The sequence below is a fragment of the Diceros bicornis genome, chromosome 21 (assembly GCF_020826845.1).
Source record: "Diceros bicornis minor isolate mBicDic1 chromosome 21, mDicBic1.mat.cur, whole genome shotgun sequence".
NCBI lineage: Eukaryota > Metazoa > Chordata > Mammalia > Perissodactyla > Rhinocerotidae > Diceros > Diceros bicornis.
In genome coordinates this window covers 20,701,484-20,717,359 of record NC_080760.1, presented here as the reverse complement: position 1 = coordinate 20,717,359, position 15,876 = coordinate 20,701,484, and the positions used below count along the sequence as shown (strand labels likewise).

The window sequence follows — 15,876 nt, the reverse complement described above, 5'->3', positions numbered from 1 at the left end:
ATTCAGGTTTTGCAAGTAGCTATAGATCATTCATATTTATTGCTGTATGGTGTTACTTTGCATGAACATACCATGATATTCTATTTTTGATGGTCATTTGAGTTGTTTACAGTTTAGGGTTTTTATAAATAGTGCTGCTATGAACATTCTTTTCCTTGTCTCTCGGTGCACTGGCATGCATGTGTATTTGGTATATACCTTCGCGTGGAATTGTTGGACATGTGTATGCTTCACTTTAGTAGAAAAGGACAAACTGTTTTCCAAGGCGATTGTATCAGTTTAAGCTCTCACCAGCTGTAAATAAGAGTTCTCGTTCTAACCCTCACCAACACTTTCTATTGTCAGTCTGTTTGATTTTAGCCATCCTGGAGGGTGTGTAGTGATATCTCATTGTGGTTTTAATTTGCTTTTCCCCAATTACAAATGAGGTTGAGCACCTTTGCATATGTTTATTGGTCATTTGTATATTTCTTTGGTGGTGTGCCGATTCCAGTCTTTTGCTCATTAAAAAAATTTTTGGTCTTCTGCCTTTTCCTTTAATCTGTGATTTCTAGGAATTTTAAAATATATTCTGGATGTAAGTCCTTTGTCAATAATACATATTACAAATATCTTCTTCCATTCTGTGGCTTAGTTTTTCCATCTCTTAATGTTGCCTTTTTGATGAACAAAAATTCTTATTTATAACATAGTCTAACATAATGATCCTGTTTCTTTATGATTAGAGCTTTTATGTCCAGTTTAGGAAGGTTTTTCCTATCCTAGGGTCATACAGATATCCTTCTATATTGTCTTCTTAGAGATTTGCCTTTTACATTTAGGTCTACAATCCACCTGGAACTTTATGCATGATGTGGGTAGAGGTTAAGTTAATTTTTTAAAAGAACGATAGCCAGTCATCCCAGCACAACTGATTGCAAACACCTTTCTTCCCAAACTGTCCTGAAGTACCTATGTTGTCAGTCATGTGTTCATTAACCCTTGATCTGTATCTAAGCTCTTTATTTTATTTCATTGATCTCTTTGTCTCTCCTTACATTTCTATATAAGTTTGAAAAACAACTTGTGAAGTTTCACTGGAGTGGAGGAGAAGTGTTGGAATTTTGATTGAGATTGGACCAAATCTATAGACCAGTTTAGGGAGACTTGACAAATTCCAATGTTAGTTGTAATAGCCCATGAACATGGCAAATGCCTCCATTTTTTAAGATCATCTCTGGTTTCTCTCAAAAATATTTTACAGTTCTCTGTGTAGAGGTTTTACACATCTTTTATTGAATTTGTTTTTAGATATTTGATATTTGATAGCTTTTTTTTGTTTTTTGCAGGGGAAGACTTGCCTTAAGCTAACATCTGTTGCCAATCTTCCTCCTTTTTTCCTTCCTTTTTCCCCCCTCAAAGCCCCAGCACATAGTTGTATGTTCTTCTGGTTCTTCTATGTGAGCTGCTGCCACAGCATGGCTACTGATAGATGAAGGATGTGGTTCTGAGCCTGGGAATCAAACCCAGGCTGCCGAAGTGGAGTGCGCCAAACTTTAACCGCTAGGCCATCAGACCTGGCTAGATATATGATAGTTTTTAATTTATTTTAAATAGTATTTAAAAATTTTCATTTTATAATTCTTTTTGTGTTTTTCATACATAAAAATAATTGAGTTTTGTTGGACATTCACCTTATTTCTAGCTATTTTGCTAAACTTGCTTGTTAATTCTAATTTTTAGATATATTAAAATATGTCCTGTGAAAATAATGATGTTTTTATGTCTTCCTTTCCAAAACTTTTTTTGTTCTTTTTCAGGGACAAACAGTTTTCATTGGGCTCAGATCAGGAGTCTATGAGTCTTGAGGACCCCTATTTACTTGTTGGTTGTCTCCTTCATTTCTTCTTGGCCTGTTTGAGCCACTTCTTCTTCCTGTAGTGAATCTTGGTCTCATCCTTCCTCCTCTTCTCCAGGGTAGCTAGCACAACCTGGCACTTCCAGCCAACCTAATAAGTCAGGTGCCTCAGGTAGGCAAACTTATATGTGGGCTTCAGACACAAAAACTTGAGCAGAAATTACCCTCTGCTTTTTCTTGTCAAACACCTTGAGGTGCTCTTAGGTGACCTGGCCATGCTTGATCTTGTGGGACAGCTTGCATTGCACAGTCTACTTGAAAACGTGCTTGAGGACCCAAAAGTGAAAGGGACCAGGGGATGGGTTGGTGTCTATATGCTTTTGGAAGAAGGCCTTGGCCTTCTAGTACTTCTAGCTAATTCTGTAGAAATTTCCAGAAATGTTAATGTCCTCACAGTGCGTGACCACCACTTTCCAGACCAGCAGTGTCTGCCTGGCCACTCTGGCCTCCTGGTGGTGGTCCTGGAGATGGTTGCAACCATTGAGCACCAGGATCTGCCCCTCTGCGAACTTTGGCAGCTGCCTTGGAAAATTAACCCCTATATTAAAAGAATTTTTTTTCTTGTCTTATTGCACTAGCTGGAATCCTAGTGCATTGGTGAGAACAGACATCCTTGTTTCCAATCTTAGTGGAAAAGCTTTCAACATTTTGCCTTTACAAAAGATGTTTCCTATAGGGTTTTTAGAAATATACTTTATCAAATTAAATAAGTCCCCTTCCGTTCATAGGTTGCTGAGAAATTTTCTTCATGAATGGTTATAGAATTTTATAACATTCTTTTTCTTACTCTATTGAAATGATTTAATGATTTTTCTCCTTTATTCTGTTAATTTGGTGAACTACATTGGTTGATTTTTATATGTCAGATCATCCAATTTGTTCATGACCTAGTATCCTTGCTATATCATGATGAATTTGTTTTGTTAATATTTATTTATGATTTTTTAAAAATACACTTTATTTTTTAGAGCAGCTTTAGGTTCACAGAAAAACTGAGAAGAAGGTACAGAGATTTCCCATATACCCCCTGCCTCCATACATGCACAGCCTCGCCCACCAGAGTGGTCCATTTGTTACAACTGATTAACCTACATTGCTACATCATTATCATCCAGAGTTCATAGTTCACATTAGGGTTCATTCCTGGTATTGTATATTCTATGGGTTTGGACAAATTTATAATGACATTTATGCACCATTATAGTATTATACAGACTATTTTCACTGCCCTAAAAATCCTCTGTGCTCTGCCTATTCATCCTTCTCTCTCTTTTTACTGTCTCCATAGTTTTGCCTTTTCCAGAACGTCATATAGCTGGAATCATAGAGTATGTAGACTTTCAGATTGGCTTCTTTCACTTAGTAATATGCATTTAAGATTCCTCCACATTTTTTCATGGTTTGATAGCTCATTTCTTTTAGTGCTGAATGATATTCCATTGTGTGGATGAACCACAGTTTATTTATGCATTCACCTACTGAAGGACATCTTGGTTGCATCCAAGTTTTGGCAATTATGAATAAAGCTGCTATAAACATCTCTGTGCAGGTCATAAGTTTTCAAGTCCTTTGGGTAAATACCAAGAAGCATGATTGCTGGATCATATGTTAAGAGTATGTTTTGTTTTGTAAGAAACCACCAAACTTCTTCTCAAGTGGCTGCACCATTTTGCATTCCCACCAACAATGGATGAGACTTCTTGTCGCTCTACATCCTTGCGAGCATTTGGTGTTGTTAGTGTCTTGGATTTTTAAGCCCCATTGTTTTAGTCAACCAACATTCATATACCTACGTATTTTCCCTTTTCATTCGGCTTCTTCCTTTTATGCCTTTCTGAACTTACACTGGGGAATTATTTTCCTTTTGCCTGAAAAATACCCTTTAGTATGGGGTGCCTGCTAAGAATGTCTCACATTTCTTTTTCTTTTTGTGAATGTCTTTATTTTTCTTTCATTCTTGAGGCTATTCTTTAGCTGTAGAAATGTGCTTTGCCCACAAGTGAGGAAAGCTTGATGTGTCAGGGAGTTAACAACCCAAGGGATGGGTTGATGGATAAATACCTCCAGCTTGCTTGCTCCCCGCTCAGTGGCAATAACTCTGAGGTGTGTCCCACACAGTCTCTCAGATGGTCCCCAGTGGGATTGAATTCCAGTTGCCCACAGTGGTAAAACATTCTTCAGCCCATCTTTTATTGGGTTTTCTCCCTTCCCTGTCTCATTTCTCCATCCCCACACAGTGCTTCCTGCAATCACTTCCTAAATAAACTATTTATAGCCAAATCCTTGTTTCCAGGTCTGTTTTGGGGGAAACCAAATCTAAAGACATGACCTTTTTCAGGGGTGCAGTCCTTCAGGGCTCAGCACAAAGTAAGAGAGGTCATTAGCACTCCCCACTGCATTGGGGGAGCTTGGACATCAATCCCTGTTGTCTTAGCCCTCAGTGCTTGTCAGAAGAACTGCTTAGCCTCTTGGCTTCTCCCTCTTTCTGGAATTGGCGCTTATCCCAGCGGAAAAAGTGGCTCCAAACACAAACCAGGACTCACTTCTTTGGGTCTTATTCATCCTTTGGATCCTGGTTTGGTAATTCATCATTTTGTTAACATTCTTCTGCTTTTAAGCAGACTTAAAGAAATATTTTGTCTAACATTTCTAGCTGTTCTCAAAGGGAGAATTAGTCCAAATTATTAGAAAAGAGGCCCCTCAGCCATCTTTTCTAGGCGAGTATTCCACTTTGACTCTTCAAACAGCTTCTGCTTGAACCCTGCTTATCACCATTCCCTACTTGTATTCCCCCCTCCTCCATCCATGTGATGGGCTTGCACAACTCCATGCCTTTATTCTTGTTTTTCCTTGTTCAAAGTGTGACCCACCAAAGTTTTGGGGCCCTGGGAGAGGAAAATTCTCCCTAACACGCCAGCCTGGGACAACAAAAAGGTTGCAATGCCAAGATGGTTGTCAGTCAAAAACCAACTGGGCAGTTTGAATGGGCTGCCTGGAGGCAGGGGACCAGCCTTCAACCAGGAGGGAAAGTCTCTGTTCCAGGAAACTAGGAGTGGGTAAATCAAGTTGGAAGCAGGGTGGAAGCATAATGAAAAGATGAAGAAAGACAGATTTGGAAGAAAGAGTAATGAAGCAAGTATGGGTATGGTGTGGAGTTTGTTTAGGGGCAAATCTAAAAATGACTAGGTTTAAGCCAGATACTCTATTTGCCCAGGACATTCTTGAAAGCTCAGCTTAAATGACTTTTCTTAATTCTCTTGGCTGCAATCGCTTCCTCCTTTAACTTCCATGGCACTCTTATTGCATTTATCATATCACATTTTTCCTATTGGCTTTGAACAGTCTGTTCCTTCTAAATTATTAACTAGATGGCAGCTGTGCTATAGTGGAAAGAGCAATGGAATCAGAGTTAGATGACCTGGGTTTAAGTCTCAGCTTCAGCACTTACCTAAGGTGTCGAGCCTCAGTATCCTCATCCTCATAATGGGGATGATATTATTTACCCCATAGTGTGATTTGAGCATTAAAAGACATGTGTATAAAGTGTTACATAGTGAGCACTTGACAAATAAAAACTTCCATTTTCTGAGCCTACTAAGTGTTATGAAGTGCTCCAGGTGCTTGGCATACATTATCTTATGTAGACTTCACCACAACCCTATGTAGATCTACTACTATGAAATATCTTACAATTGAGAAAAGACACTACGATAGGTTAAATAATTTAATCAAGGTCACAAAGCAAAGCAGCAGGAACAGGACACAAACCCAGGTCTGTATGGCTCTAAAACTAGCAGTGTCCATTGATCTACCCTGCTTCCCCATGGCTGGCGTGGACTTCTAATAAATAGCGGCCTTGAAATCACTTTTTAGTCTAAACTAATCTGGGCCAATTTTGGAGCTGGTGACCTACAAAAGTGTTCCGTTATCTGTCTCAAGGGGTACCTACTCTATCCTGATTTATAAATAAATTTTCATATATTTTGCTCAAAGGAACGTCCTAAGCAAAAGTTTGTGTGTATATAATGCATTAACAGAAGAAAAGTGGTACTTAACGTTAAGACCGTTTCACAGGACCCCCGATTTAACGAACATCCACACAGGCTGGAGAAGAAGCTTCATGTTTTCACTTTTTGTCTTGAAAGAAGTACTTGATTTTTTGAAGGAGTCATAGAAGCCTTTGAGAAAAAAGCTAGGAGCTGGTTCCCTAGAAAAAAGCAGATAGATCCATTCAAGAATTTGCCTTTACGATCCCACTGATCCTAAGTTGAAGAACGCCTTTGTAAAAGTGATATATCATCTTTCTTTTAAAAGTAGTAAAAACAAAAAATCATGAATCATTTACATCAGGAAATCGGTGGAAATTTCCACATTTTGTCTTTGTGCCGGTATGTGATGGTGGTGGTGGAGAAATCGGGGAGACTAGGGTGATCAAGAAGTTGCTGCAAAGTCAGCTTTATGATCCTACGATAGGACTTTCTGGAAAGGTCCTTATATAACTACCTTACTTCTCCAATAAAAGGCTGTGTATTTCTTGCCCTTTCACCGATTTTACACTGCCACTTTAAATATAATTGCGGATCAAGGACGAGAAACAACAACAAAAAACCCCTAAGGGTCTGCAAAATAATTAGGGCTGCCTCAGGGAAATCAGAGAGAGGACGGACGCGGGAGCCCCTTTTGCTTCCCACTTCCCCGGGGACACACTCTCAGCCTCCTCCCGGACTCCCTCCCCGCCGGCGGGCTCGCCCCTGCGCCTCCTCCTTCCCTAACACGTGCTCTCCGGAACACTCACTCGGGAGACATCCCACCTCCCGGGGGCCGGGCTCGGGGGCCGAGCGGACCAATCCGCGCGCGTCTTACAGCGTCGTGGCCCGACAACGTTGAGCCGCCCAATCGGAAGGGCCTTACCGCCCGTTTCCCGGAGCCCCGCCCCCTCGCAGCCGAGCCCCCGCCCGCCGGTCTCCTCCCTCCTCCTCCTCCTCCTCCTCCTCCTCCTCCCGTTCGCCCCTCCCCCGCCGCTCGGGAGCGGAGCCTGCGAGACGGAGAAACTGGGGCAGAAGTGAAGATGGCGGCGGCGGTGCTGGCGGCGGCGGCGGCGGCTTCTCGCCAGTGACGCGCGGTGCGGGCTCATCTCTCCCCACCTCCCTAGTCCGGACCCCGTCCGCCGCCGGGACCACACCGTCCCCGCAGCCCGCCCCTCTCCGCCCTCCCAGTCGCCCCCTCTCCCGACGCCCGGCTGCCGCTGGCGGCGGCGCGCCCCGTGTCCCGGCCGCCGGCCTTGCACTCCTGCGCGCTGTCGCCGGGGGAGCGGGTGGCGTGTTGATCCGCCCGCCCCGCCGGACCGCGGGGCCGCGGACACACGCCCGGCAGGGAGGTGGCGGCGGCCCCTGCGCATTTGCTTCCCTCCATTTGGGGACTGGGAGGCGGCGGCGGCGGCTGTGGGTTTTGGGAGGGGAAGGGGGTTTGGGGGGGGCGGGCGAGAGCGGGAGGGGGCCGTCCTCGAGGAGAGGACGAGAAGGAAGCACCATGACGTCCATCCATTTCGTGGTTCACCCGCTGCCGGGCACCGAGGACCAGCTCAATGACAGGTAATGGGGCCGGCGGGCGGGCGGGCGGGGGGAGGGGCGCCTCCCCGCCCTCCCCTCCCCCACGGGGCCGCGCCGGGGCAGGCGCCCGTGTTTACGCGCCGGCCGGCCGGCCGGGGGGTCCACATTGCCCCTGGCTAGGCCCCTTCCGGGGCAAACTTCTGGTCCTGGGGGCCCGGGGCCGCGGGGGGAGCGCGGTGTAGACGGGAAAGCGCGCTGCAACCTCCCCCCCCCCCCGTCCCCCTCCGAGGAGCCGCGTTGAACTCCGCGGAGATGGGGGGGGATCCGGCTCCCGGGGGGGCGGGCTGTAATTACCGCCCGGCCCAGGCCCGAGGAATCCATATTAGTCAAAGTTGAATTGAGACAGACAATGCGGATGGGGGATGGTGGAGGTAAAAAGAGAGGGAAGAGGAGAAGCGGGGCGAGGGGCCCTGGGGTAGGCTCGGCTCGCCCGGGCCCCCGGGAGCTGTGTCCGGTCGGGTGGTCTGGACCAGCCAAGCCTGGAGATCCCGGGGGAGGGGGGAGGCTGATTCCCGGCAGATCGCGGTGGGGGTGGGGGGAGGGAGGAAGCGCCATGATTATTGTTATTATTATTAAATTTGAGCCCCTGCAGTGAGGTTTGCCAGCCTGGGGAGGGGTTGAATTCAGGCGGGGGTGGGTAAGTGGATTGGATTCCCTTTGCTCTCCTTCTTCCGAAACGGTGCTGGCAGCTCCTGCTCCCAGCCCCTGTGGTGCGAGCTTTTTTGTTTCCTTTTTTATTCTAATGATAGTGTTTTCCTGAGTTGTAATTTGACAGCTGAAAACCGTGCGTGGAGTCAAAGGAAAACTCTTACGTTTGCAGTTCGCAGTGCTGCCTTTCTTAACGCGCTGTAAATTTCTGCGATGGGTTTTGCTATGGGCGGAGGAGGAATTAAGATTTTTTTTTTTGTCTTTCATAAGAGGGCTGTTTTGGCCGTGGATTTCTCCCCTTCCCTCCTCCACCGTTCCCTGCCGGTTTAGGATATTGAATTGGCAGGGCCGCATGCTCACAGGGAACGGAGATAAAGCAGGAAAAGTTCCTTCACTGTGGCAAAACAGAGACTCCGAGGAGGTTGAGGGAGGCCTCCATTAAAGCAAGTCTTAGAATCTAGGACTCAGATCTAATGATGGGCTAAATGTTTATAGGGTTAGAAAGGGGGGCATTTTAAGCCCACGTCTCTCCCAATACTTCGCTGCTCTCTATTTCTTTTGAGTATAGAAGGCCACCTGGACCCAAGTTCAGAAGTTAGCTATTTTTGCTAAGTGACCGGGTGACATAAATTGCATGACGCCCTGTTTGTCATGCGCTTCCCGGAGGGAGAAAGAGGCCTAACTTGCTGCTAAGATATTGGCCTCTGTCCCCAAGAATCTAACCGCCTCAGGTAGGGCGGACAGCTTTTCAATCTGAAAGCTGGAGGCTTGGTTTCTGGCACTGGGTTCGGATTTGTCTAATCTTTGCTGTAGCCATATTGTATTTAACATGTTTGCGAAACTTTTGGAATAGTTTCTGAAAATATTAAGTATTTGGAGTTGTTACATAGTTCCTTTAAATACTGAAATAAGTTTTTAAGTCATTTATTTTAACATTTTGTTATGTGATCCTTACTCTGATTTTATTTCGTTAGAGATCTTTTTAAAGACTGTTTTGTAAATTTTAGAACCAGGCTAGTAGTGAGGACAGCTCTCCTGTCATTGGTAGAACCAAGTTGGTAGTGCTTGTAATGTAACTTGTAACTGAGAAAATTGCACAGGGAGGAGAGAAGTAGGGCATGTTTTCTATATTAGTCCTAACTTTATACACCAAGAATCCTGACTATGCAATGCCAAAACCTATTTTGCAGTTGTGTTGGGCACTTTGATTCATTTTTGAGCCTGCCTTTTGCTTTAGCTAGTCTGAGAAATTTACAAGTAATGTATCTTTTTTTAAGCTACCTTTTCTTTTTTGCACTCCTAGTGTAAACAAGTAATCAGCTTTGTTTCTGATTTCTGTAGTGTCAGTATACAATATTAAGAATATTTAGATCATCTTGAGTTTTCATTTCATGAAGTAAAGAAAAGACAAGTTGATTTGATTCAGATCATAAAATGTGCACCTCAAAGTGGCAAATATTTGAAAAAATAGGAGAAGGCTCTAGGTAAAATTCTAGAGATCTATTATTGTATCTAGTAAAAATGGCTGGTCTGTTGACATTTATGAAGGCAGCATCTGAGACTGCCATACACCCTAAGTTTTGAAGTAGTTGACTTGTTAGTGGAGCTGTTCTGTGTCTCTCCTCCAAAAGGAAAGATCATCTTTCCATACCTACTTGCAAAGTAATAGGATCAACTTATGTTGCATTGCTTGAGAAAAATCAGTTTCCAAAAGAGATTGATTTTCTGGAAACTTTTAACTAACTAGAACAAGAAGCCCAGAATATTTTTGCCTTCAGATAAAACCTTTACCAAGGTTTAGTAAGTTTTGGTAATAGAAAAGAGTTCTCTACTATAGCTTGATTTTTGTGTGATCTATGATTGTCACAAATGAAATGATAAATGATAGTTTTGGATGAAAAAGACTAAGTAGGTAGACTTTATTCTATACATGAAAAGCAGTGAGATTGGACAGGCAGTATGGTACTGCAAATAAATTGCTCAGTTAAAACTTAGGGCCTCAAAACATCAGTATTTTCTTCTGCAAATGTTTTCTTTCTTTAAATAGCCACATCCTGTTAAAAGTCAAATATTTTGTTCAGTGAAATATTGTGATGTCTCAAACATCCAAAATGTACTCAGCATTAAAAAAAAGTATCTGATATTTTTCTCTTACTTTGTGTTTTCATACTGGCTAATACTTGATAGTCTTTGTATATTGGGTTAAAATCTTCAGTTATTGGCCTTGGGAGACCAAATAATGAATAGAGTTGATGATTATAGGTGGGGATGGCTAGGGCAGAGGAGGGGAATTCACAGAGCCTAGGATGTTGGTTATGGCTTCCTGAAGTGATTACAAGGTCCCTGGTGCAGAGTGACTGGCCCTCAGCAAATATTCATTGTGTTGAATTCAAACCATTCAGTGCTCAGATACTTTTGTGACATTTTGATTTTCTTTCTGGTGAATTTCTTGAGTTAATGCTGTGTTCCTGCTTAAAACATTGTCTCAGAGAAACAGCAAAAACGATTCCATGAACATGGTTCTCATGTTGAGGTTGAGGGGAGAGCTGGAAGTGCCCGCTAACTAAGACCTGGAAAATGTCAAAGAAGTCATGTAGACCAGTCTTTTCACTAATGAGCTGCAAAAACAGGCCCAGAGATTTACGGAGTTTATCCAGGGGTACACAGTGAGCTACTGACAGGTCTGACGTTTTAAAGTCCAGAGCTCTTTCCACTATTCCATGTGGCCCATCTTCAGGCGTGTTTTTGCTTTCTGAGGTATCCCAGCCTTAGCCACTTGTCTTATTAGAGTTTTGATTTCCCCTTCCCCTCAACTCCTCCCTCCAGGGCTCCAGATTGACTTTTTCCTTTTGTCAGTGGCTGACCCTCTTAACTCTCTCCTGGTACTAGGTTAGGAGAGGCCTTTTTAGGGTGATGTAGGTATGGCATGACTTGTCCCTGTCCTGAATTACTCCTCGGGATGCAGACTGGTTACAATACAAACCATTTCCCATTGTTTGTCTACATGTGGAATTTTCCGTTGAGCTTTTTGGCATTGTAATGTGTTGCGCAGTCATAAACAGTCTTGGTTGAGATTGTCATGTCAAAAGGGTTTTTCTCTAAGGAGCTTCCCATTTAGGTGCTGTAGGGCTACAAGGGAAGAGAGTATAGATGGGACTTTGAAATTTGGAATTTCTAAATCTGGGTTTGTTTCAGCCCTGCTACTTATTAACTGTGTTATGGTAGGTGAGTCATTTAACCACTTAGAACCTCACTCCCTGTCCCTTCTCCTCCCCACCCCCTACACACCTCCGTCTCTAAATCAGGCAGAGTACCCACCTCAAGGTGGGTGCGGAACTGTTGAGATAGTGGGTGGGAAAACACAAATACTATAATGTAGTTTCCGGGGAAAATATTATGAAGAGATGGTTACTTTTAACTACTTTTATGTGTTTATGGTTTCCAAATAGAAAAGCAAGAACTCAGAGAAATTGCCCTAGAATATCCTTAGCAGCGAGTGCAGAATCCAGACTCTCAGTCTTAGATCAGTGGTTCTCAACTGGGTGCAGTTTTGCCCCCCAGATATTTAGCAGTGTTTGGAGACGTTTTTGATTGTCATAGCTGGGGCATTGTTACTGGCCTCTAGTGGCCAGAGGCCAGAGATGCTGCTAAACATCCTCCAGTGCACAGGACTGCCCCCACAACCAAGTATTATCCTGTCCAAAATGTCAGTTGTGCTGAGGTTGAGAAACTCTGTCCTAGATCTTGAATGCGTGGATATAGGTGTAAAACTAAATGGAAATGATTTTTATGAAGAAAAATTCGAGCAATAAAAATTGTTAGTCTCAAAACGTGACTATTTACATTGAAATTAGTTAAAATGAAGTGAAATTAACAAGTCAGTTCCTTAGTAATGCTGTCCACATGTCCACGAGCCAGAGTGGCTCGCCGGCCACTCTGTGGCCGCGAGTAGCTGGTGGCTGCCATACTGGCCAGTGCAGGTGTAGAACAGTGCCATCGTCCCCGACAGCTCTGTTGGACGGCGTTGATGTGGAAAGTGCATTTTTTGCACAGAGCATGGCATTTAGTAAGTGGCCCTTGTTTTTATTAGAAACTGTTGGGTTTTAAAGACTAAGGCATACGCTCACCCTCTGAGTAGGAGTCAGAAAATATGACAGGGATTACGTGGAGCTGAACGAAGGTTGTGGTGGGTAGAAGTTATAGTAGTTGAAAGCTGCCTAAAATTTCAGTGTGCTACACCAAAAACACAAGTACTAGTCTGTGTGGGATAGAGCATCGCATCGCTAAACCAGCAGGAAATCTCACTCTTTGATTATTGAAGTTGTTACCTAGAAACTATAATACTAGAGCGACTGTCCTGGGAAGGTACAGGTGAGCTTAACTAAAATGATGAAGTGAAGTTGATTAAGGAAGGTAAGGTTAAAGACAGGGTATGAAGTAGCCAAAGAAAAAATTGAAAATCAGAAGAAACAAGGGCGGATCAATTTTATAAATCAAGAAATCAGTGACTAAATTGTAGTCTTAGGAGTAAATAGACACTTGTGAAAGAAATGACACAGTACACGAAAGTACAACTAAGAGTAATGGGATGAACTTAAGAAAGGTTAGGATTTTTCCCTGACAATTAGACTATTTCCTAAATAGTTTCTAAATTGTCTGTTGAATCACTGAAGACTCTGTCAAATTACACTTCAGTAGATCGTAGAGGGTGTATTGAGGGGAGCAATTTTATGTTGCAGGAGGATCTGCTTAGGTCGTCTTCCTCCCTTTTTTATTATGCGTACTTCTAATTAAGAAAACAAACTCCAATTATAGTCTGTGTTTCTGTCATTTTTACACCTTGGCTTCCTGAGCAAATGAAAACAGCCTCCTCTCCTGGCTCACTGTGATTATGAATTGTTGATTTGTTTTTATAACTGAGTTTTAAGTTTTACTCTGAAAATTACTTTTAAGCTTTTTATTATGGAAAGTTTCAAGCATATACAAAAATAGAGATGGTATAATGAACACACCCACGTGCAACAGTTATCACCAATCTCAACATATCAGCTCATGGCCAGTCTGGTTTCAAGCCTCTTCCCTGTTGATTCCCTTCCATCCCATGATTGATATACCTTTAGTGTATTTCTCAAAGGTGAAGATTTTAAAAAAACACACCCACCTAAAAAAATCCTTAATATGAAAAGTCAACCTGTTTAGAAATCCTGTTGTCACGTAAATGCTTATTTTTGATTGACAGTTTTGATAATTTTACATGATAAAACTAATTGGGTTCTAACATGTTACAAAACTTGACATTCTTAAGAAAAAGGGAAAACTTGTTTGGATTGTAGCCTTAGAGGGAGGGGCAGCCTCACACTGGAATCTTAAGGTTCCTTACAGCCTGGTGCTGTCACTTAGCCTCCAGTGTGATAGCATTTTTATCAGCAGTCACTCGTAATGGTTATGTAGTGATAGTAAGATGGGCTCTTAAAATGAAGTGATTTTTTATGGGGCACGTTGAGGAATAACATTGTCATGAAAAGTTTGCAACATTCTAAGTTAATATATAGAGGTGAGACTGTTAGTAAATTGAATGTGGCTATTAGAAATTATTGTCTGAGATTGTTCTTCATATTACTTTCTTGATAGAGTCAGTGTAGTGGTAATAAACCCCTTCAAAATGAGAAATATGGTAAATTTTTAGATAACTGCTTTGTGACATTCTCATTTTTGTCAGGATATTAAATAAAGCTTTAAAAATTAATGTTATGTCACGTGAAAATAAAGACAATTTATCTTACCTACATAGCAAAAGTGGTGTTATTTGTTTAGTTTCTGATGGTATCATTCACCTTAATAAAATATTTTCAACTTTCTCTATTCTTAGTTATTTTGTAAATCAGCTTTATTGAAGTATAATTTACATACAGTAAAATTCACCCATTTTAAGTGTACTGGTTGATGAGTTTTGACAAATGTATACAGCTGTGTAACCACCACCACAATCAAGGTATAGGATATTTTCATCATCCCAGAAAGTTCCCTGGTGCACCTTTGCATTCTCAGTCCCTTCCCCTCTTCCCCCATCCCCTGTCCCTGAAAACCACTGTTCTGCTTTCTCTCACTGTGATTTTGCCTTTTTTAGAACATCATAGAAATGGAATTGTGTGTGGTGTCTTTTACTTAGCACATGTAGCAGTTTTTCTTCTTTTGTATTAATGGTGGTATTTCATGGTTTGGATATACCACAAGTTTTTTTTTGTGAGAAGACCAGCCCTGAGGTAACATCCGCCAATCCTCCTCTTTTTCTGCTGAGGAAGACTGGCCCTGGGCTAACATCCGTGCCCATCTTCCTCCACTTTATATGGGACGCCCCCACAGCATGGCTTGTCAAGCAGTGTGTCGGTGCACGCCCGGGATCCGAACCGGCGAACCCTGTGCCGCCACAGCAGAGCGCGCGCACTTAACGGCTTGCGCCACCGGGCCGGTCCCTATACCACAATTTTTTTTTTTGTGAGGAGATCAGCCCTGAGCTAACATCCGCCAATCCTCCTCTTTTTTTGCTGAGGAAGACGGCCCTGGGCTAACATCTGTGCCCATCTTCCTCCACTTTACATGGGACGCCGCCACAGCATGGCTTACCAAGCAGTGCGTCTGTGCGCGCCCGGGATCCGAACCAGCGAACCCCGGGCTGCCGTAGCGGAGCGCGCGCACTTAACCACTTGCGCCACCGGGCCGGCCCCCCCATACCACAGTTTTTAAATGTTTTCTAGTTGATGTAAATTTGGGTGGTTTTTAGTTTCTGGCTATTCCCTAGTCTTTTTTTTTTTTTTAATTTCTTGTTATAAAAAGCATTCTTATAGAAGATCCGGAAGGTACAGAAGATCAATTTAAAAAGTCTAACAATAGAGCCATCACTGTTAACATTTTCGTGACTTTCTAGTCTGTTTTTTTCCCTATACATGGATTTTTTTTTTGTTTTTATATAGTTGTGATCATCCTGAGTATAATTTTATATATTTCAAATTTTATTGACTTTAATGTTATAATTTTCATAGGAAAAAGCCATTCATAATAAAAAAATTACACATTTCCTAGTAGCAAAGTTTTGTGTTAATTAAATATATATTAGTATATATCAAGAGATTATATTTTAGAATTTCATTAGTAATAGTGGTATTCTAGATTGCTAGTTATAAGGATTATGATAGTGTCCAGTCTAGGAAGCACTGTGAATTGCATGAATCAATAGATTTTTATTTCCTTTCCCATCAGCTCAGGCCCCATTTTTGTAGTATAGAAGAAAAAGTTTTGAGAACCTACCATTTCAAGAAATTGGCTCTGGTCCAGCATGTATCTGCTGGTCCAGAATTCAGGCCCCGAGGTGTTCCAGGTCTCTTTATGTGAACTCAAATACCAGGTCTTCCTCACAGACAATCTGAAACTCCAGAGCTGGCCATTGCATGAGCGTCTCCAGGACCCTTACTTAGGGGCATGGTGGAGATTCATCTGAGTGTTCTTCTGTGAACCCGTTGGCTGCAATGTGAGAAATGGAGGATGATGGGTTTTGTAAAGCCTTAAGAAAAAGCCAAATTTGAGATTAGGAAGTTAATTTGATGAAGAAAGTCAAAAAAGCAGAGACAATGTGGTAGGGTTATTTTAAGGTCTCAATGATGAGAACAGGGTTTTATATGAAAGGCTTTGGGGGGAGGGGTGGGGTTTGTGCAGTTCATCATCTGT

The 15,876-nt window shown here is 42.6% G+C and overlaps 1 protein-coding gene across 6 annotated transcripts in view; it reads left to right on the top strand.

Annotated features, from left to right (window-relative positions):
• Nucleotides 1-7,396: 7,396 nt before the first annotated feature.
• The window catches only part of UBR5 (ubiquitin protein ligase E3 component n-recognin 5), a 122,327-nt gene continuing 113,847 nt past the window's right edge, over nucleotides 7,397-15,876 (top strand). For all 6 annotated transcript variants that reach the window (XM_058564744.1, XM_058564743.1, XM_058564745.1 and 3 more), the window contains exon 1: nucleotides 7,397-7,488. In XM_058564744.1, coding sequence (XP_058420727.1) covers nucleotides 7,427-7,488 — 62 coding nt within the window. In that variant the 5' untranslated portion in view covers nucleotides 7,397-7,426. The remainder of the gene's footprint in view (nucleotides 7,489-15,876) is intronic.